General features: G+C 59.8%; 3 protein-coding genes across 3 annotated transcripts; 1 reads left to right on the top strand and 2 right to left on the bottom strand.

The window, feature by feature from the left end:
- On the top strand, nucleotides 1-1,791 carry LOC112581768 (tryptase-2). Its single transcript, XM_025274788.2, has 6 exons — nucleotides 1-106; nucleotides 296-350; nucleotides 460-631; nucleotides 740-1,005; nucleotides 1,130-1,293; nucleotides 1,368-1,791. The coding sequence occupies exons 2-6, from the start codon at nucleotides 296-298 to the stop codon at nucleotides 1,530-1,532; spliced, it is 822 nt and encodes a 273-aa protein (XP_025130573.1). The 5' UTR covers nucleotides 1-106; the 3' UTR covers nucleotides 1,533-1,791.
- Nucleotides 1,792-5,487: 3,696 nt separating this feature from the next.
- On the bottom strand, nucleotides 5,488-6,754 carry LOC123331521 (polyserase-2-like). The gene is made up of 2 exons (XM_044935696.1): nucleotides 6,617-6,754; nucleotides 5,488-5,897 (listed from the first exon to the last, which is right to left on the bottom strand). Exons 1-2 carry the CDS (start codon nucleotides 6,752-6,754, stop codon nucleotides 5,580-5,582), a joined length of 456 nt encoding a protein of 151 aa, XP_044791631.1. The 3' UTR covers nucleotides 5,488-5,579.
- Nucleotides 6,755-12,466: 5,712 nt separating this feature from the next.
- LOC102414822 (mastin) lies at nucleotides 12,467-14,385 on the bottom strand. The gene is made up of 5 exons (XM_006043765.4): nucleotides 14,237-14,385; nucleotides 13,897-14,077; nucleotides 13,470-13,744; nucleotides 12,819-12,973; nucleotides 12,467-12,705 (listed from the first exon to the last, which is right to left on the bottom strand). The coding sequence occupies exons 1-5, from the start codon at nucleotides 14,295-14,297 to the stop codon at nucleotides 12,535-12,537; spliced, it is 843 nt and encodes a 280-aa protein (XP_006043827.4). The 5' UTR covers nucleotides 14,298-14,385; the 3' UTR covers nucleotides 12,467-12,534.
- Between the last annotated feature and the right edge of the window lie 4,513 nt (nucleotides 14,386-18,898).

Here is an 18,898-nt window from a genome sequence, read left to right as displayed (position 1 = left end):
CTCCCCTGGATTGGAGGACCCGCCCCCTCCTTTGACCCTGTCTTTGTCTGTGAGGATAAAGGGGCAGAGAGAGCAGGCTGGGCAAGAGCAGCCTGGACCTGCCAAGGTGAGCCCCCCAGCAGGACCCTGACACCGGGCGTCACTGTGTAGCTGGCTGGCCGAGCACTGAGGCCTCAGAACCCTGGCGTGGACAGACCCCCTGATCAAGGGCCGAATGCCACCGGACCCCACACCCCAGACCCCAGACCCCACACCCCCAGACTCGCACCCCCAGACCCCTCCCTGCTCCTTCCAGATGCTCCATCTGCTGGCGCTGGCCCTCCTGCTGAGCCTGGTCTCTGCAGCCCCTGGTGAGTCCTGACCCCGGGCCCGCAGGGTCTCTGCCCTCCCCCACCCCCACAAGCCCAGGGGCGGGTGGTGGGTTCAGAGGAGCCCAGGGTTGAAGGCTTCCTGCTCCAGCCCCAGGCCAGGCCCTGCAGCGCGCGGGCATCGTCGGGGGGCAGGAGGCCCCTGGGAGCAGGTGGCCCTGGCAGGTGAGCCTGAGAGTCAGCCGTCGGTACTGGAGGCACCACTGCGGGGGCTCCCTGATCCACCCCCAGTGGGTGCTGACCGCAGCCCACTGCGTCGGACCGTGAGTCTCCAGGGGGCCTGCGGGTGGGGTGCGCCTGGGGCTCCACCCAGGCTCCTGGGTGTCCCGAGGGTGGCTCAGCTCTGAGTAGGGGCCCGTCTCTGTCCCCAGGGAAGTCCATGGCCCCTCATACTTCAGGGTGCAGCTGCGGGAGCAGCACCTGTATTACCAGGACCAGCTGCTGCCCATCAGCAGGATCATCCCCCACCCCAACTACTACAGTGTTGAGAACGGGGCGGACATCGCCCTGCTGGAGCTGGACGAGCCCGTGAGCATCTCCTGTCATGTCCAGCCGGTCACCCTGCCCCCTAAGTCGGAGACCTTCCCCCCGGGAACGCAGTGCTGGGTGACGGGCTGGGGCAACGTGGACAATAGAAGTGAGTGTCGGGGACCCCAGGATGGGGCGGGGCCAGGCTCCAGGCTCTGGTGTTTCCTCTGGGGACCAGGGTCCCCACCGCCTGCTTCCCCCTGATGCTGCCTCCCTCTGCCCCCTCCCCCCAGGGCGCCTGCCGCCCCCGTTCCCCCTGAAGCAGGTGAAGGTGCCCGTTGTGGAGAACAGTGTCTGTGACAGGAAGTACCACTCTGGCCTGTCCACGGGGGACAACATACCCATAGTGCAGGAGGATAACTTGTGTGCTGGGGACAGCAGGAGGGACTCCTGCCAGGTGGGTCAGCGCCCGCCCCCAGCCCCCACCGCCCGGTTTTGCAGCCGCACTGACTCCTCCACCCAACCCCGCAGGGCGACTCTGGAGGGCCCCTGGTCTGCAAGGTGAACGGCACCTGGCTGCAGGCGGGGGTGGTCAGCTGGGGCGACGGCTGCGCGAAGCCCAACCGGCCTGGCATCTACACCCGCGTCACCTCCTACCTGGACTGGATCCACCAGTACGTCCCCCAGGGGCCCTGAGCCTGGTCCCCAGGCCGCCCCCTGGGTCAACGGAGGAGCTGGCCCCCTCTGTCCCCACACCGCTGCTTTCGGCCGAGGAGGCGACCTTCCCCCGCCTTCCCCAGGCCCCTGCCGCAATGCCCATCCCGGATGACCCCCCTCCTGGCTGACCCCTCTCTGCTGACCCCTCCCTGCCCTGAACCCCTGCCCCAGCCCCCTCCCCACTCAGCTCAGGGAGCTGGCAGGGGCTGCTGACACTCATTAAAAAGCATGGAGAGCAGACGTGGTCCTGCCTGTCTCTGGCTGCAGTGTCGCCGAGGGAGGGGAGGGCCCCAGGGCCCAGCTGGGTGCAGCCACCATCTCTGTGGGTCCCCCACCCCTGGGCACCCACCTGGCTGTGGGGGTGGCCCTGCCCTGCCCCTCGAGCCCAGGGCCTCTTCTCTGCTCCCTGGCTCATGCCATAGAGCACATGTCTCTTGCAGGGCAGAGCGTCCACTGCTGTTGTCAGGTAGCCCCCAGGGGACCACCCCCACAACTGTCCCAGTTCATCTCAGAGACATGCCTGGGCCCCTGCCTCCCAACTGTCTTCACTGGGACTGTGTTCCTGCTTACGTACAGGCTGCTCTTGCTGTCAGCCTCCTAGCGCTGTCTCCTCATTGGCTGTTGTGTCTGGAGCAGATTCCCTACAACCCCTTGGCAATGCTATATCATCTCCAGAAAGGCTGGTCCCCTGTCTCCTCCCACCTGTGGGCATCACAGCGCTCCCCTCATCACTGCAGCCCCTGAACCTTCTCCTGGCCTAGCGGCGCCCTTCCTGGTTACACCCTACTTTACCAGGAACCTTGCTGATTCAGCAAGATCCCTGCCCTTAGTACCTGATCACCCTTGATATCTGATCAGAACCCTCACTCCTCACCCAAGGTTTCATCTCCCTGGGCTGTGTCAGGAGCCTCTGTAGGTTGGTTTAACCAGAATTCCCCCAGACATGCTGTCTCTGCTTAGAAATGCTCCATCCATCAACCCCTTGCTCCCTGACCCTCAATCCCCACTTGCTTCCTTCAGACTGGAGCCCAGTCTGCACTGGGGTCTCTGCTCCCTTGTTGCTCTGGTTTTCTTTGAATCCAACATCTTGACACAATGTGAGACATACCCTGGAAACAAACTTGAGACCTAATCTATCATGTCATTGAAGTGTAATAATGTAAACATGATGCAAGATACATAATATAATGTATGTGATACACAAGATACAAAAAAAAATGTATCACGTACTACATTGTGAGGCTTGCCCACAATGTAAGGGGGTTTGCCTTAGGGCAGGTCTGCGCTTAGGTGGTGCTAGGTAAAGAATCTGCCTGCCGATGCAGAACGTAAGGGACACAGGTCCCATCCCCGGGTTGGGAAGATCCCCTGGAGGAGGGCATGGCAACCCACTCTAGTATTCTTGCCTGGAGAATCCCATGGACAGAGGAGCCTGGTGGGCTGCAGTCTGTGGGGTCACAGAGGGTCAGACACGACTGGAGCCACCTAGCATGCACACACGCATACTATGTCGAAGGAGTAAAGGCATAATCAATACTCAGTATTTTAAATTATTATAAAGAGTAGCATTCTTTGACTGCTTCATTTTGTAGATCGCATTTATCTCATTGCTGGGGTGCAGGGTTTGCCTTAGGGCAGCTCTGTGTTTCCCTGGCAGGGAGGCTTGGAGTCCTTAAGTTCTTCCTGTCGTTTTGAGGTTTTCGATGAAATGACTGCATTAAAACTTTCGCAGTTGTTGAAAATTGTTTTCGTTGGCTTTGTAAAGTTGAAGGTGTTTGTGTTTACGCATTGAAGATTTGAACTGTCACACATGCACACACATACACGCACGCACACACGTGTGTGTACTCACACATGCGGACGTACTTTGACATTAATCCTCTAGGACTGATTTCCACATAAGGTTAGGTTCCAGAACCACGGAGACAAGACTGCCTTTGCGTTTCCCAGTCCTTTCCTGCCCCGCCAGCCTCGGGCCCTGCAGCTCCGCCAAGGCTGGGGGGCCGAGGGGCACTGGGGTCCACCTTGCAGAGCCCCAGAGGTCAGGCCCTGGTCTGCAGCCAGACTCCCAACTTCTGACTCTGACTTGAAGCCACACACTGGGGGAGGTGCCAAAGCTGCTTATTCTCCATCTTAGTCTCAAATCATTTTTAATCATAAATGTAGCATGTCCATGTCTCAGCTCCCCAACACCTAAGAAGGGGCCGCTGACCTCAAGCATCTTGGAGGACCCACAGCCTGCACTTAGGAGCTGGGCAGGGGGCTGGGGCAGGAAGGTGGGCAGGAAAGTCCCGGCCCCTCCCAGGGTCCTAATCAGCTAAGTCATCAGGCCCTGGCCGGACAGAGGACAGTTAGGAAGAGGCTGCCCCAGGCCGGGTAGCTGGGGTTGTGCCAATCTGATCTGTGGTGGGGCCCACGGGACCCAGGGATGGGTGGGCAGAGACACCAGTCACAGGGCCTGAGCTGTCTCCACTGGGCTCAGTCTGGGCCTCAAAACTACACCCTCCTGAGGAACCCCAAAGACTAGGGTCCTGGAGGATAGAGGAGGGGAGACAGTGTGCCCGGCAGGAACCAGGGAGGGCTTCCTGGAGGGGGTGGCACTGGCTCCAATCCCTGCCCAGTTGGGGAAAAAAGTCTTTGCAGCCAAGATGCTTGGGGTCTGACCTAGCCCTGCTGAGTCGGCCACTTGGTGCCACGTGACAGTGTCCACATGGGGACAAACGGAGGTGACAGGTCCTCCCTGACTCCCTGCAGGAGGAGGGAGCTCCCCAGGCCACACAGCAGACAGCAGAGATGTGGGCTCTCAGGGCCTTTTTCCAGGGATGGGACGCCAAGGGCAGGCCAGCTGTGCAGCTGCGGGAATCCAGGCTCTCCGCCACAGGTTTTAGGTTTGCTAGGGGATGGGGTCCTGGCAGGCTTTCGACAATAACCCTGGACCCCTCCAGTGAGGAGACAGGCCTTCCCAGGCCGGGACAGGTGGCAGCAGCGGAGCCTGCCCTCTACACAGGTGGCCTCTGAGATGCAGACAGGAAGCAGGGTTCCACCAGGCAACTCCAGGGCCACAAGACGCCCTCCAGGCCCCTTCCGGCCGTGTCTGCACCCAGAAGCTGGGGCCCTGCCTGCTTCACCCCCTCTCCAGACAGAGGAAAGTCCCCTCGGACCCTCTTCCTAGCCAGGGCGTGGTTGGAGGGCAGGCAGGAGGAGGGGCTGGGAGTGCCTTCCCAGCTGGGCTCTCTGGACCCAGTCTGCGCCAGGAGCCACTCAGGGCCACCCGCTCCGTTGCCGATGGCCAGGACGGGAGGGCCTGGGGCGTGGACGTAGGTCCACTGGGCTCTCTGGTCCCTCCTCCTGGCTGGACAGTGAGACTTGGACCGGGGGTCTAGGGCACGGGTGACCTGGAGTCACATCACCACTCACACCCTGCAGCCTGCATGGGCCAAGCCGTTTGGTGTGGGTGAGAAAGTCCCTGGACGGTGGAACAAGGTGGGGGCCGGGGTGGGGGTCAGACCCGCTTCCCTACCACCCAGCCGTGCCTACGCTGGAGGTTGTGGGCTCACTTTGTGGGTGTCCCTGTGCAGAGAAGGGCCAGACTCATGGAGAGACTCAAAAAGAATGAAAAAGTCATTACCTGCCTTTTAAACAAGAGACACTGCCAGTTACGTAGCCTTCCCAGACCAGGGTGAGCCCCAGGCCACTGCTCTGAGACCAAACACTATCCACAGCCTGCCCCCTCCCCCACCACAGACACCCCCAAACCAGGGGTGCAGAGCCCCCCTGGGGATGTCCGCTTAGGACATGTAGTCCTGCAGCCCCCACCACCATGACAGTTCAAATGAACAGGCCAGAGGAGCAGGCTACCAAGCATTTGGTGTTAGCATCAGGGTGCTGGCCGCCCCTAGTCCCCCAGGCCCCCAGGGCCCCCAAGGCCACCCGCAGGGCCCAGCAACCTTGAGCTTCCCTCCTGACCCAGCTCTTTGCCTTGAACAAGTCAAGCCGGCTGCATGCCCCGGCTGTCTTCCATCCTGGTCACATGGGGGTCAGTGTGGAGAGTGGGACAGGCGGGGACAGGCGGGACAGGGAGGCAGAGCAGAGAAGGGCCCCACAGAAATGGGCAGCTCGGAGGAGATGACGGGAGAAGGGCAGGCCATGCCCCGGGGAGGGGTCAGCCCCCACGCAGGTGTCTTGGCAGGAGGCCGAAGTGCGGATCCAGGGCTGGCAGGTGGAGACATTGGTGCACACGCCCAGGTGGCTGGGCTCAGCGCAGACCCCACTGAAGCTCACCACTGCCACCTGTGCCCAGCGCTGGTCCCGGAGCAGGCAGACCAGAGGGCCTCCAGAGTCACCCTGGTAGAAGCAAGAAGAGCAGACAGGTCTGGGGGCTCTCGGGCCAAGGCTGACTTCAGGGAGTACAGGGACCAAGAGGAGCTGGGTGCCGGGGCAGGGGACGGGGGCACACAAGGCAAGCTCTTTGGGGCTCCAGGTGTCCAGGCAGGAGCTTCATCCTTGATCTGTCCTGTTGGCAGCCCTGCATATCAGCTCTATCTGCCTCTTTTTTTTTTTTTTTTTTTTGAGGCCTCTGAGGCTCAGAGAGGTTAAGAAACTCCCTAAAGGTCACACAGCTAGGTTACAGCATCGCTGAGATTCAGTTACTTTATTATTATTCCAAGCCTGGATGCTTCCCCTGATGCACGCTGCCTCCCTTACAAGTCACATGGCCTCTCTGAGCCTGGATTCTGACCCTCTGCATCTTTGCAGCACCCGCTCACCACCCTGCGGCAGCTGGAGCCCGAGTTCTCTGACTGTTTATTGTCAGGTTGACTCCAGACTCATTCCTGTAACAAGCATCCATCAAGCTCCAGCTGCACCAGACACCTTTCCACCTCGGGGGCGAGACAAAGCCCTCCACCTTGTGGAGCGAGATGGTGATGTCTCTCCTCTGTCCCAAGTCCAGGACCCAGCCTGCCTCTCGGGGTCACTTAGGATAAAAGGGGACCTGGGGAGCCTGGCTAAGCACGGAGCAGGCATGTCACAGACTCCCTATGAATGGGGCTCTGCTTCCTCACCTCACTGTGCTGAGCAGGAAACAGGCCCGGAGGGGTCCGGTGGCTCCCCAGGCCCAATGAAGGACCAGGGCAGGAGTGCCAATGGGGGTCTGAGCTTGCAGAAGCCCTCTGGCCCTGGCAGTGGCCAGCATCCAGCATCTCCTTGGTGACGGGCTCCAAGCAGGAGAGCCTGCGGCAGCTCTGCAGGCTGACAATGTGCACATCCACCTCCTGAAGCCTGTGGGGCTCTGGCAGGGCCACTGCAGGAGACTGGGCATCAGGGAGGGAGGAGGGGCCCGTCGGTGGGGAGTACAGCTGTGCCTGCCCTCAGGGGTGAGCCCCGCCCCACACGGTGAGGCCGATGCCTGACCCAAGTGGTCAGTGAGGTGAGTGGTGTGCAGGACCAGGCGCTCAGGGACAGGGATGCCCAGAGAGGCCACGAGTGACCCGTCACCCCTGCACGCAGCCTGCTCCACCTCGGGGCCGCCCCTTCCACCCCCGCCCCTGGTTCCTCGCCCACCATCCTGCCTGATGTCCCCCCAGCCAGTCAGCCAGCAGGGGGTGCCCACTGGGAAGGAGGAGCCCACCAAGGCCAGAGGGACGGGTCTGACGGTTTGAGAGACGGGCACAGCCAAGCCAGCTTCAGCAGGCGCATTCCTGTTGAAGGAAGGTTGTCGGATGACACAGAGCACAGCCATGGAGACAGCCTGGGGGGCTGGTGTGCAGGACAGATGCTCCCAGCTGGACGGTCAGGCTCACAGAGCTGCGCAGTAAGTGGGGGCACGTGATGGGGCGTGAGGAGGAAGAGTCTGGTGGCATTAGCACCATCGGAACTGGCTTCTGGGGGTGAGGGCCATGCGCTTGGGGGCTTTGTTCAGACCCTCTCTGCTCAGCCCTGGCCCACAGGGCTGGCCACATCTGGGCGGGGACAAAGACTCCAGGGTCCACTCCAGCCATGGGGTTAGATGATCCATCTTTGTTCAGAGCCCCGCATGAGGCGGGGCCTTGTTGCTGGGGGCAGAAAGGACGGGACCCCACTCTTCCCAGGCCAGGTGGACAGTGAGGCAAGCGGTGCCCAGACGGCAGAGGCCAAGGCTGGCTGCGGGCGGCAGACAGGTTCTGTGCCAGGAGGCAGGCAGGCGGCCGGCCAGAGCTCAGGGGCTCCAGGTGCAGCTGCGGGGCGGGGGGTGGCGGATGGCCCCTTCCCAGTGTTTGAGGACAGCTGAGCTGAGCCCTCTGGCAGGTAAGACACTGACCTGAGACGGGTCAGGACAGGGTCCCCTGAGGAGAGCAGTGTGCAAAAGCACACACAGGCAGGAATTCTTTTTTTATATATACATTCATTTTTGTTTATGTGGCTGCGCTGGGTCCTAGCTGTAGCGTGTGGGATCTAGTCCCCTGACCAGGGACAGAACCCGGGGTAACGGGGGCGGAGGCATCGCACAGCCCCAGTGAGAGGGAAGCGGGACTCACCTGCAGACACAGTGGGCAGTGGGCAGCACCCACCGGAGGCTGATGAGGCTGCCCCCGCAGACGTGGAGGCCCTGCTTTCTCAGGCTGACCTGCTAGGGCCACTGCGGGGGAACGCCTCGGTGCTCCCGACGACGCGGGCCTCCGGGACGAAGCTGCTCGCTGGTCGAGGGGTGGGTGAGAACGCTCACGGTCAGCCCAGCAGCCCCCAGGTGGCCCCTCTGCAATAACAGGGCCTGGGGTGGGGCCAAGGTGGCTCCCCTCCTGAGTAGCTCTAGACTCCTGCCTGTGACCAACTTTCTGAACCACAAGCAGCCGCCCCCTGAAACTTTCCATGGTAAAGGGCTCAGTACTTCAGTTTGTGTGACTAAACTTTTCCCCTAATTTTAATCAATTTAGACATAAGTGGGCCCCGTGGGTAGTGAGTGGCTCCCAGGCTGGAGACTGGGGAGGCCTCAGTCCCCCTGCTGGGACGAGAGGAGGGTCTCCTGGGTATTGTTCTGAGGTTTTGGTGAGAAGGCCTGGGGGTGAGGGCGGCTCCACCGGGTTCTGCGTCTACGTCTGCTCCTGAGCCAGCTGAGCAGCCTCAGGGAAGGACTTCGAAAATTATCAAAGCCGCAGGACCTGAGTGTTCTCACACAGACCCACCAGGCACAGGTGACGGCCTTCAAGAACCAGTGGGTGTGGGGGAGAAAGGGCTAGCTAAGGACTTTGGGAAGGTCACGTGCACACTGCTATCTTTAAAATGGATTACCAACAAAGACCTACTGTAGAGCACAGGGAGCTCCGTTCATGTTGCATGCCAGCCTGATGGGAAGCGGGGTTTGGGGAAGGATGGATACACGAGTCCCTTCACTGTCCACCTGCAATTATCACAACAGTGTTAATTGGCTACATCCCAATACAAAACGCTTCTTGGTGTTAAAAAAAAAAAATTGGAAAAAAAAAAAATGGTGGGCTTGGAAGTGACCCCACACATATCTCCCGGGGGTGGAGCCGGGAAGAAAAGCTAGATGTTGTGAGGGCCCAGGACAGACCTCGGAGTGAGCGGAACGCGTGTGGCCGGAGCCCTGCCTCCCTGCTGGGGAACACCCAGCCCAGAGGAGCCGCAGCCTGCCCAGAGGGCAGGGGCCTGGGCTCTAGGGCAGCAGGACGCCTGCCTGGGCTCTCACCTCTGTCTCCCAGGAAGGAAAGCCCCAGGAGTGCCAGACGGAGCCACACCTGTGGGCGGAGGCAGGGGGACTGAGCGCCAGCACCTGGGAGGGCATGTGCGGCCCTGACCTCTCCCCTAGGCCACTGCCCGGAGTGCTGCCCAGGGCCTGGGCGCCGCCGCTCACGAACCCCCACCGGAAAGACCAGGGGTGCTGGAGAGCCCGGCCCAGAGACCTGCCTTGGGGCCACAGCACCACAGTCCCAAGAGGCCTGCGCCCCTTGCCCTCCTGAGACCCCCTCACCTGGAGGGACGCCTGCCAAGGGCCAGCAGCAGCTCCAGCTTCTCCTTCTGCCCTGGCCCCATCTGACACGGGCTTCAGGGCACGGGGTCTGGCAGCCAGCGGTGGCCAGGACTGATCCCGGGCGAGCCTCCCTCCCTGCCAGGCTGGGTTGTAGATAAAAAAACGTGCTCCCCGCCCCTCTGCCAGCTGCTGCGTGGGCCCTGTGGCAGGCTGAGGGGGAATCCAGGAGAATCCCAGGCATGACCTTAAGGGTCTACCTGGCCCGGGCGCCAAGCATACAGGAGGAGGGTGCGTTCTGGGAGCACCTGGCCCAGGAGCCGCATCCCTGCCAACTTGAGCAGGCGCCTGTGACCCAAGATCCTCCCTCATCTCTGGGCACCTTGGCCTTCGCTGCCCTGCCTGGACCTGCCCTTGTGGCCCTTCAGCCAAGAGGACAGCGGGCAAGAAGGGGAAGGGGTCCTGTCCCTGTCCCTGTCCCCAGCCACCTCCCACCGCTGCCAAGGGGGAGAGAGGAGGTGCAGGCTGAGGACCACATCTGCCAGGACCCACAGCTCCTCTAGGGGGCCGTGGGACCTGCTCTGGGCACCCCAGGAAAGCATGCCGACCTTTGCCCCTTCCCACTGCTTGGGTCTTGCTCCCACCTGCCCCCACTACTGTCCCGGGGTCCAAGCGTCACCTCCATTGAGACCCTGGTGCTTTGCTCGCCTACAGGCAACTGGGACTGGTTCCCACCCAGAGACAGACCCTGAGGGAGCCAGTCCCTCACCTGAGTGGTCCCCAGGAGAGCTAACATCTCCCCAGAGAAAAGGCAGTCATGTCATACCCGGGTCACATTCACATGGCGACTGGCTAATTCAGAGAACAGAGGCTGCCTCACAGGAGAAAGGGGTGGGTGGATGGGTGTCTGGGGGTGGATGTGACACCAAGTCAAAATCGTTTGACTTGGATAAATTCCCTTTGGAACCACGCACAGTGTCATGTGGTGAATTCTGGGACAGGCGGACCAAGCTGGGGGCTGTGGCTTCAAGGTAGAGCTGACGCTGACATCCCTGCTGTTCTCTGCCAAGCCAGGGAGGGCATTGGTCCCAGGAAGGGCACTGGTCCCAGCTCAGCCCTCCGCCCTCCGAGCTCGGGACACCTCCCCCCAGGGAAGCCATGCCATCCTGGTCAGTCCCAGCACCCCCGGTCACTCCTCGTGGCCTTCAATCAAGTAGAGGCCTGGGGCACTCTCCATTGCCCCCTCCACCACCACCAGCATCTCCCTGCTGCCTCCTTCAGGGTCAGGGGAGCCCTGGACACTGAAAGACCAGAATAGAAGGTCAAGGGCAGGGCCCAAGCAGCGAGTCTGGGAAGAAGAGGAGGAGGTCAGTTCCTCCAGGCTGACCTAGGTTGAGGCCAGGGGACTGAGTCAGGGGAAACTCCGGATTTGCTGCTAGGTGCTCCAGGGTGCTAGGTCCCCAGAGTGTCACACGGGGCCCAGCCAGAGCCCCAGCTGGGCACCCCTGCAACTGCTGGGAGCCTCTCACCCTGCAGACCGGAGGCCGTGGGGTCGCCCTGAGGCAGGAAAGATGGCTGTGGGGTGCAGCTGCAACAGAGTGGGCAGGACCGGGTGGGTCTCTCGCAACGGGAGACAGGAAACAGACCAGCCAGTGCCCGGTTGGGCACCTGGGAGGGAGTCTTATTGTGAAAGGAGCACCAGCATTCAGAGCCCCAGGAAGGGAGGTGTTTACTTTCCTTAATTCTGACCAATGCGCCCTTTTCTTTAATAATTAAAGCAGGTGCCCAATGTGTGTTTGATGGCCACAAAGAGGCTGAGAGTTAAGTTAGCATAAGATCGAGTTCAATCATGTATAAGACGGAACGACTTCCCCAGACCCCAATAAGTGAATATTTCTTCCATCCTGGGTCAACAAAATGTATTCCACTTGAGGATTTGGTTGTAAATCCTACAGCACCTTACAAACAACCGTTAGTTCACTTTTTTAAGCATCAAAGAGTTTAATGATCACTTTTTATTCCCTCAGCCTGTCATCAAGACATTCAGATCAGCTTGTCCTGCTGACACCTATGGTGATCACCACTTAGGCCCATCGACCTTGGACCCAACTTCACCGATTAGGCTCCTGTCATTGCTGCTACAAAAATGGGCAGGTCCTCCAATTGCCACAGAGTCTAAACGGTCAGCTGTCTGCCCAGTTTGTTTTCAAGGACTAGGAATCAGCTGTGTCCAGTTTGAGCTCAAGCCAGGTAAAACTAATTAGGACCCAGAACACTGTAACTGGGCCCCAAACTTCATCCTCAGAGCCCTTGGGTCCCACAGGGAGAGGGGCCAGAATCCATTCTGGACAGATGCCTCATTCTGTTCAGGAAAAGCTGGCTCTTCACATGGGTCCTGAGAGGCTGGGCCGGGGGGGGAGTCAGCTGGAGGTCAAGCAGCGTGAAGACATGGACCTGGACACCCCTCCCGCTGGGCCCCCTGCCAGGGCTCTCTCCGCAGACCCCAGGCCCCTTACTCCTCCAGTGTCACCTAGACGCACCTCCGAACCCCAGAGACCAGCTGTCCAAGGGGGCCCACAGGACACATCCTGTAAGAAACAGCTGTAGTCGTGAGAGATGCCAACGGGGACCCCATTCTCCTGGTGCGGGTGTCAGGTGAGGAGGGGTGGGGAGGGGTGGGGAGGGACATGTGGACTGAGGTCGCAGGGTCTCAGAGAAGCAGGCAACAGACGGCGGTGGCGGGAGAGGGAGAAGCCGAGGACACCTCCCCGGGAGGTGGGCCCACCCTGCTCCCCGCCGACTGTGCCCAGGGAGCCCGCCCAGAGACCCCCCACCCCCACCCCGGTCAGATCAAGCACACACAGCCTGGGAGCAGCTCTGCACAGTTTAATGAGGCTCACGTCACAGATAGCTGACTGCCGGCCTCTCCCTTCCACATGGTGCCCCCTTCTGGAGCCCCTGCCTTCTCCCCTGGACCACGAGGGGCCCCTGAGCGAAGAAGATTGGGGGTCTCCAGGTCTAGGGTCCTGGGGACAGCGGGACGTACTGGCGGATCCAGGACATGTAGCTGGTCACCCGGGTGTATACCCCAGGGAAGTCGGGGAGTGCACACTTGTGGCCCCAGCTGACAACTCCCACCTGGACCCAGGAGCATTTCCAGAGGCACACCAGGGCCCCCCCGGAGTCACCCTGTGGGAAAACACCACTCAGTAAGCACTTCCCATGCCCCTAGGCAGTGGGGCTGGCGGGTCCCCTGCTCAGGGGTTGGGGGGACAGATTAGAGGGTGAGTCTGGGGTCCCACCTTGCAGGAATCCTGGCCCTTGCTCCCGGCACACAGCATGTCGTCCTTGATTGGCTTGGTGGTGTTTTCAACTTTCTGATAGTGTTGGTTACAAACCTGGTTCCCCACAATGGGCACCTCCACCTCCTGCAGCTGGTAGGGTGGGGGCAGGGGCGCTGCAGGGAGAGGCTGGGTGAGCTCCATGCTGGGGAGGGGCTCCCCTCAGTCTGCGGGGGGCCTGGGGACCCACTGCCAGCCCGACCCTGGGATCCAGACCCAGCGCCCCGACCTTGGACTCAGTGTCCCCACAGCCATGAATTTGGGGTCTGATCACATGATTCTCAAACGTCTAGGTGCCCATCCCCCTGCAGCATGGAGGAACCCTGACCTTGGCGGGTCGCCCATGCTCAGTGACCCAGACCTCCTCCCCATGACCTGATGACCTCCTTGTGTGCTCAGGCTGAGGGGGTCAGAGCCCAGGACGGCTGGGGCAGAGTCTGACCAGAACCCAGAGTTAGTGGCCTACCCCTGAGGTTGTTCCAAAAGGTTCCCGTCCAGAACTATGCAGAATACCCCTCCCTGGGGTCCAAAGGTCTGCAGAGTGAGCTGCTTTCCCTGAAGACCCGGCCTCCCCAGTTCCTCATCCTTCGCCTCAAGTCTCCCCAAACCTACAGTGAACCGTGACTCTGCCCCAGCCGGACACCCAGCACATCTTCCTCTTGGGGACCGTCAGTGAGGCAGGCGGGAGAGAGACCACCTGGACGTGAGAGGAGAGGCTCACAGGGGCCTCCAGCCTCAGCAGGGCGATGTCCGACCCACCCTTAGCAGACAGGATTTGGTCGTAATCGGGGTGTTGGACAATCTTGGACACTTTGCTCAGCTTGTCATGGTCATAGAGTCTCAGCTGCCCAACTTGGACCCTGATGGTAGAAGCCTTCCGGCTTTTCCTGGGGAAAGGGACCGGGAGCCACTCAGAGGAGGCTGGGGACCCCCAGAGCTGGGGAGGGGCCCCTGGACACCCACACACACCTCCCACAGCCCCCTCTGCTTCCCACCCTCCTTGCAGCCAGCCACAGGGACAGGGACACAGAATACTCACGGCTTAACACAGTGGGCAGCAGTCAGTACCCACTGGGGGTGAATGAGGGAACCCCCACAAAAGTGTATCCATAGGCCAGCTATCCTATTGTAGAACCTCAGGCTCACCTGCCACAGGTAGCTCCTGGCCGAGACATCGCACCCCCCAACAATGCCTACCAGCTCACGTCCTGAGCCGGGGCCTGGGGAAGCAAGGTAAGGAGCCATCAGGGACCCAGACAATGACCTTCCCAGGCAAAGCTGTTCAGAAGGGGGGAGGCCCCTGCCCCCCAGATGGGCTAACCCTGGGTGCAGAAATGGGTCCTGGGATCCTCAGGGCACTGCGTGGGGTGTGAACTCACCGGGGGTCACGGGCACGGAGTGCCCCAGGCAGGGGAGGGTCATGACCAGAAGCCACAGCATCTGCAGGCGGTCTTGAGGGGCAGCTGGACCCCCAGCACCAACTTCGGGAAGGGCGGCCTGAGGCTCCGGCTGGTCTGGACAGGAGGGTGGCCTCCTCCAAGCTGCTTCCACGTCTCTGCCCCTGGTTCCCCCAGGGCCCCATTTATCCCCCTCAAACAGGAAGTGGGCACAGGGCTGTGTGCTGCGGCCAGGTCGGTCCTCTACCCGTGGGGGCCAGGGACCGGGGCCAGTTCAACTCAGCCTCCTCCAGCAGGGGGTGGGGGCGGGGGCCCGGGCAGGGGAAGAAGCGAGAGCCCAGAGCCCCCGGCCCAGGTGGGTCCCGTTGGGAGGGACACTCGGTGGGCAGGGAGGAGGGAGACGACTGAGAGGCGCTGGCCGGCTGCTGCCCCAGTGGGTCCTTAATTGGAGGTGGGGTGGTGAGGCCCGGCCCTGCTCTTCTGGGTACCGGCCACCCCCAGGGACCAAGGGCTGCTCTCCAGCCTGGAGCCCAGCGCCTGGGCTGACGACCCTCCTGACGTCTCTCCCAGACCCTGAGGGCTCACAGTTACTGACGCCCATGGAGGCTCCAGAGCCAGGACAAAGGAGAATTCCAGCACTGAGAGTGTGGGCCGGGCACCCATGGGAACACTGGGGACCCGGGCATCTCCGGGGGTATGTGGTCTCAGTGCTGCCCTGACCATAGCCTCTGAAGGCAGGATGGATCTTGGGGCATGGAGGGTGGAGGGTCAGCTCAGGGCCTGTTTGTTCTCAGGTTTGAGGTCGGGAAAGAATCAGAGGATGAGGAGTGAGGGTTTCCCTGGGCCCCTCCCTGGTCCCGGTTCCCAACCCCTTGGGAGCTGGCACCTCTCTGCCTGGACCCACTTGCGAGGTGTCTTCTAGGAGAGCCTGGGGTCCAGAGGGACCCCTGTGTGTGGGGAGGTGCGTGCATTTGAGAGAAGTCAGCCAGACTCAGGAGGGCCGGAGGTGTTTCTCCCAATTCTCCAGGGAGCCCGGGTCCCCTGTGTGGCCTGTGTGATATCCCCTGCATTTCTGTGTTAAAGCCCCGGCCCCCATTCCTCAGGATGTGACTGTATTTGGAGAGGGGGTTGTTAGAGAGGTCATCAGGGGGACGGTCTAATCAACATGGCAGGTGTCCTTAGGAGAAGGACACAGACACACATGGAGAGACCTCGGAGGACCCGGGGAGAAGGTGCCATGTGCAGGCTGAGGGCAGAGGTCTCCGGAGGACCAGCCTTGCCCCAGCAGGTCTCCACGTCCAGCACCGGGACTGGGAGGAGACACACTCCCGCCCGATCTGCGGGGCTTTGCCCAGCCCGGGTTGCCTCACAGCCGAGCCCAGGATCCCCAGGCCTGGGAGGAGGGAGATGCTGGGCTCTCGCCTGCAGGCTCTTCTCTGCTCATACAGGTCTTCAGCAGGGAGGGCCGGGGAAGGGCAGCAAGGCCTAGGGTTGGGGGCGTGCTGTGTTCATTTCAGATGTACAGCAAAGTGACTCAGTTACACACATACACACATATTCTTTTTTGTATTCTTCATTATACATTATTAAAAGACATTGAATATAATTCCCTGTGCCATACAGGAGATCCTTATTGGCTGTCTATACACAGTAAAGTGGATCTGTTAATCCCAAACTCATAACTGATCCCTTCCTTCCCTGATCCTGTTTGGTCACCAAAAGTTTGTTTTCCATGTCTGTGAGTGTTTCTGTTTTATAAATAAGTTCATTTGAATCATATTTTAGATTCCATATAAAAGTGATATCATATGGTATTTGTCTTTTTCTAATGTGTCACTTAGTATGATATCTCTAGATCCATTATGTTGCTGCAGATGGCATTATTTTATTCTTTTTCATGCTTGAGTAATATTCCATCATGTATATGCACCACATCTTTATCCAGTCATCTGTTCACGGACATTTAGTTTGCTTCCAAGTCTTCGCTATTGTGTTAGTGCTGCTGTGAACATTGGGGTGCGTGTATCTTTTCAAACTAGATTTTTGTCTGGACACATGCCCAGGAGTGGGGTTGCTAGGTCATATGGTAGCACCGGGGCTTCCCAGGTGGCTTAGTGGTAAAGAACCCACCTGCTCTTGGCAGGAGACACAAGGGATGTGGGTTCAATCCCTGGGTTGGGAAGATACCCTGGAGAAGGGCATGGCAACCCACTCCACTATTCTTGCCTGGAGAATCTCCATGGACAGAGGAGCCTGGCAGGCTGCAGTCCATGGGGCTGCAAAGAGTGGGACATGACTAGAGCGACCCAGCACACGTGCACGGTGGTAGCTCTGTTTTCAGTTTTTAAGGAACCTCCATACTGTCTTCCACAGTTGCTGACCAGCTTACATTCCCACCGACTATGGGAGGCTCCCCTTCCCTTCACAGCCTCCCCAGCACGCGCTATTGTAGACTTCATCATGATGGCCGTCAACCAGGCGTCTCTGCCCTGAACACGCTGCACATGCTGCAGAGGAGCCCACCTCCCTGTCTGAAGCCCGCAGGCCGCGCCCTCACCACTGCGAGCGCTGCTTCGCCTGCGTGGTGTTTCCAGTGGATGACCCCGCGGCTCATCCCCCGCCTGCGGTGACACCAGCATCGCGGCCTCCAGCATCTGCCTGCTTGCCTGGATGGCGACAGGGCCCCCCCACAGTCATTCATCTCCAGCAGAAGGGCTTTCAGGTCGCGTCCAGATTCTGCCTACACGAACATAAACAGTGTTTCCATTTGAATCAATTGCTGGTGCGCTCTTTTACCACCTCCCCTCCCCACCCTGAGGGTCAAGGGCAGCGGCCTGGCTCCTGAGCCACCACCCTGCAGGGCAGAGGGACCTGCCATCAGCCCTAGAGCATCTGCTCCCTGCTGCTGCCACCTCCAGGCACCGTCTCCTCAGTCTTCACCCATCTAGGGTGCAAACGGCCCCTTCTAGATGCCCTCAAAAGGGCTTCCCGGGGACTTGGCGGGGGACCAGCTTTCAAATGCTCGCCTTACATCTCTTAGTCTATAATCCGCCCCCTTGGTACTTGCAGTCTGTCTCTCAGGCTGAGGTTCCCGGCCTGTTCCCAGCAGCACGTGGCAGCATGTGGCCTGGGTTTGGCACCCCCGCTCCCCATCGCTCCCCCTCCGCACCTGGTCCTCAACCTGCAAGCACCTCAAACCCCCATTCTCCAGCATAAATCCCATCCAGACAATGGGAAGCAGCTCAAAACTTGGCTCTTGTCAAACACTCCCGGTGAGACCAGGGGCACGCGACCCGTCTTCCTCTCCATCCTCGAGGACGGAGGCCTGCATCAGCCACTCCATCCACAGATGGAGACTCATCCCAGCAGAAAGCCTCACGCCTGGCCCTGCCGTCGGTGCGGCTTCACAGCAGGACCGATGTCAGGCGGGTCCACCCACCGACGGCTCCCTAGTCCCTCTGGAGAGATGTCACAGAACGATATGTTCTCCTGACTCCAGAAGAGCCTCGGCAGAGAAAGCTCCTGAACCCACAGTGGGAACTCTCTCCACACCTGTGTCACCAGCTCTTGTTCCCTCCCTGCCAGGATTCCCTCCCCTTCCACAGGGAGCCTCCCCTAAATCTTCATCTCAGGGCAGAACCGAAGCCAAAACAGCAGGCGGCACCCCCAGGGGCAGGCTGGGCAGGTGGAGGGGATCCCGACCATGTCTAACACTCTGAGGAGTCACAGCTCATTTGAAAAATCAGTAGTTGTATCAGATGATCCCACAGTAACGGCAGATGCAAGTTGACAGGCAAGTAATCTTTCAGAGTGGTGAAGAAGACAATTTAGAAGCAAGCGAACAGCCATTTGAGGAAGAGGGCAACACAAGCATATTCTCAGAAACACCACATCCCAGACCTTTGAATCAATTACAGTAAAGCTCAATAACAGGCAAATGTCCCAAGAGATTCACTCGGCAAAGGAAATAAAATCTCATCATCAAGGCCACTCTTATCTTTTTAAAAGAGATGCCATCAAAGAGAACGATGAGATAGGCAGCCACAATGACCCAGAATTAACAGTCTAGATGCTGTCCAGATGGCCGATTCAGGGCACGTGAGACAGGAGATGAACGGCCGATCAACATCTTCTCTTATCGGGGTTATGCACAGATGCCTGTTCTAGAAGAAAAAGGGGAGAAGGCAGAGAAATGCTGCTGCTGCTGCTGCTAAGTTGCCTCAGTCGTGTCTGAATCTGGGCGACCCCATAGACGGCAGCCCACCAGGCTCCGCCGTCCCTGGGATTCTCCAGGCAAGAACACTGGAGTGGGTTGCCATTTCCTTCTCCAATGCATGAAAGTGAAAAGTGAAAGTAAAGTCGCTCAGTCGTGTCCGACTCTTAGCGACCCCATGGACTGCAGCCTACCAGGCTCCTCCGTCCATGGGATTTTCCAGGCAAGAGTACTGGAGTGGGGTGCTATTGCCTTCTCTGAGAAATGCTGGGACAATGCAAATTAGTAAGTTAAGGAGGTAGAAGCCAGTCTGAGGACGTCAGTGATTATATGACATCAAGGCAATAACAGTGAGCTCTCCAGTTTACACACCAGCACAGAAATACCCCGGACACAGGCCACTCACGAGAGTGTGGGACGGAAAAGACGCT

Source organism: Bubalus bubalis, chromosome 24, assembly GCF_019923935.1.
Source record: "Bubalus bubalis isolate 160015118507 breed Murrah chromosome 24, NDDB_SH_1, whole genome shotgun sequence".
Classification (NCBI taxonomy): Eukaryota; Metazoa; Chordata; class Mammalia; order Artiodactyla; family Bovidae; genus Bubalus; species Bubalus bubalis.
The sequence above is the reverse complement of the archived record's forward strand: the minus strand, read 5'-3'. Positions and strand labels throughout refer to the sequence as shown.

Bases quoted from the DNA above. Each gene is read 5' to 3' on its own strand.
- LOC123331521 (XM_044935696.1), bottom strand. From the start codon at position 6,754: ATGCTGGATGCTGGCCACTGCCAGGGCCAGAGGGCTTCTGCAAGCTCA. The intron at 5,898-6,616 runs GTGAGGAAGCAG...TGCTTCTACCAG, and splicing joins TTCCTGCTCAGCACAGTGAG to GGTGACTCTGGAGGCCCTCT.
- LOC102414822 (XM_006043765.4), bottom strand. From the start codon at position 14,297: ATGCTGTGGCTTCTGGTCATGACCCTCCCCTGCCTGGGGCACTCCGTG. The intron at 14,078-14,236 runs GTGAGTTCACAC...TTGCTTCCCCAG, and splicing joins CTCCGTGCCCGTGACCCCCG to GCCCCGGCTCAGGACGTGAG. The intron at 13,745-13,896 runs GTGAGTATTCTG...CCCTTTCCCCAG, and splicing joins GCTGCCCACTGTGTTAAGCC to GAAAAGCCGGAAGGCTTCTA.
- LOC112581768 (XM_025274788.2), top strand. From the start codon at position 296: ATGCTCCATCTGCTGGCGCTGGCCCTCCTGCTGAGCCTGGTCTCTGCA. The intron at 351-459 runs GTGAGTCCTGAC...TTCCTGCTCCAG, and splicing joins CCTGGTCTCTGCAGCCCCTG to CCCCAGGCCAGGCCCTGCAG. The intron at 1,294-1,367 runs GTGGGTCAGCGC...CCAACCCCGCAG, and splicing joins GCAGGAGGGACTCCTGCCAG to GGCGACTCTGGAGGGCCCCT.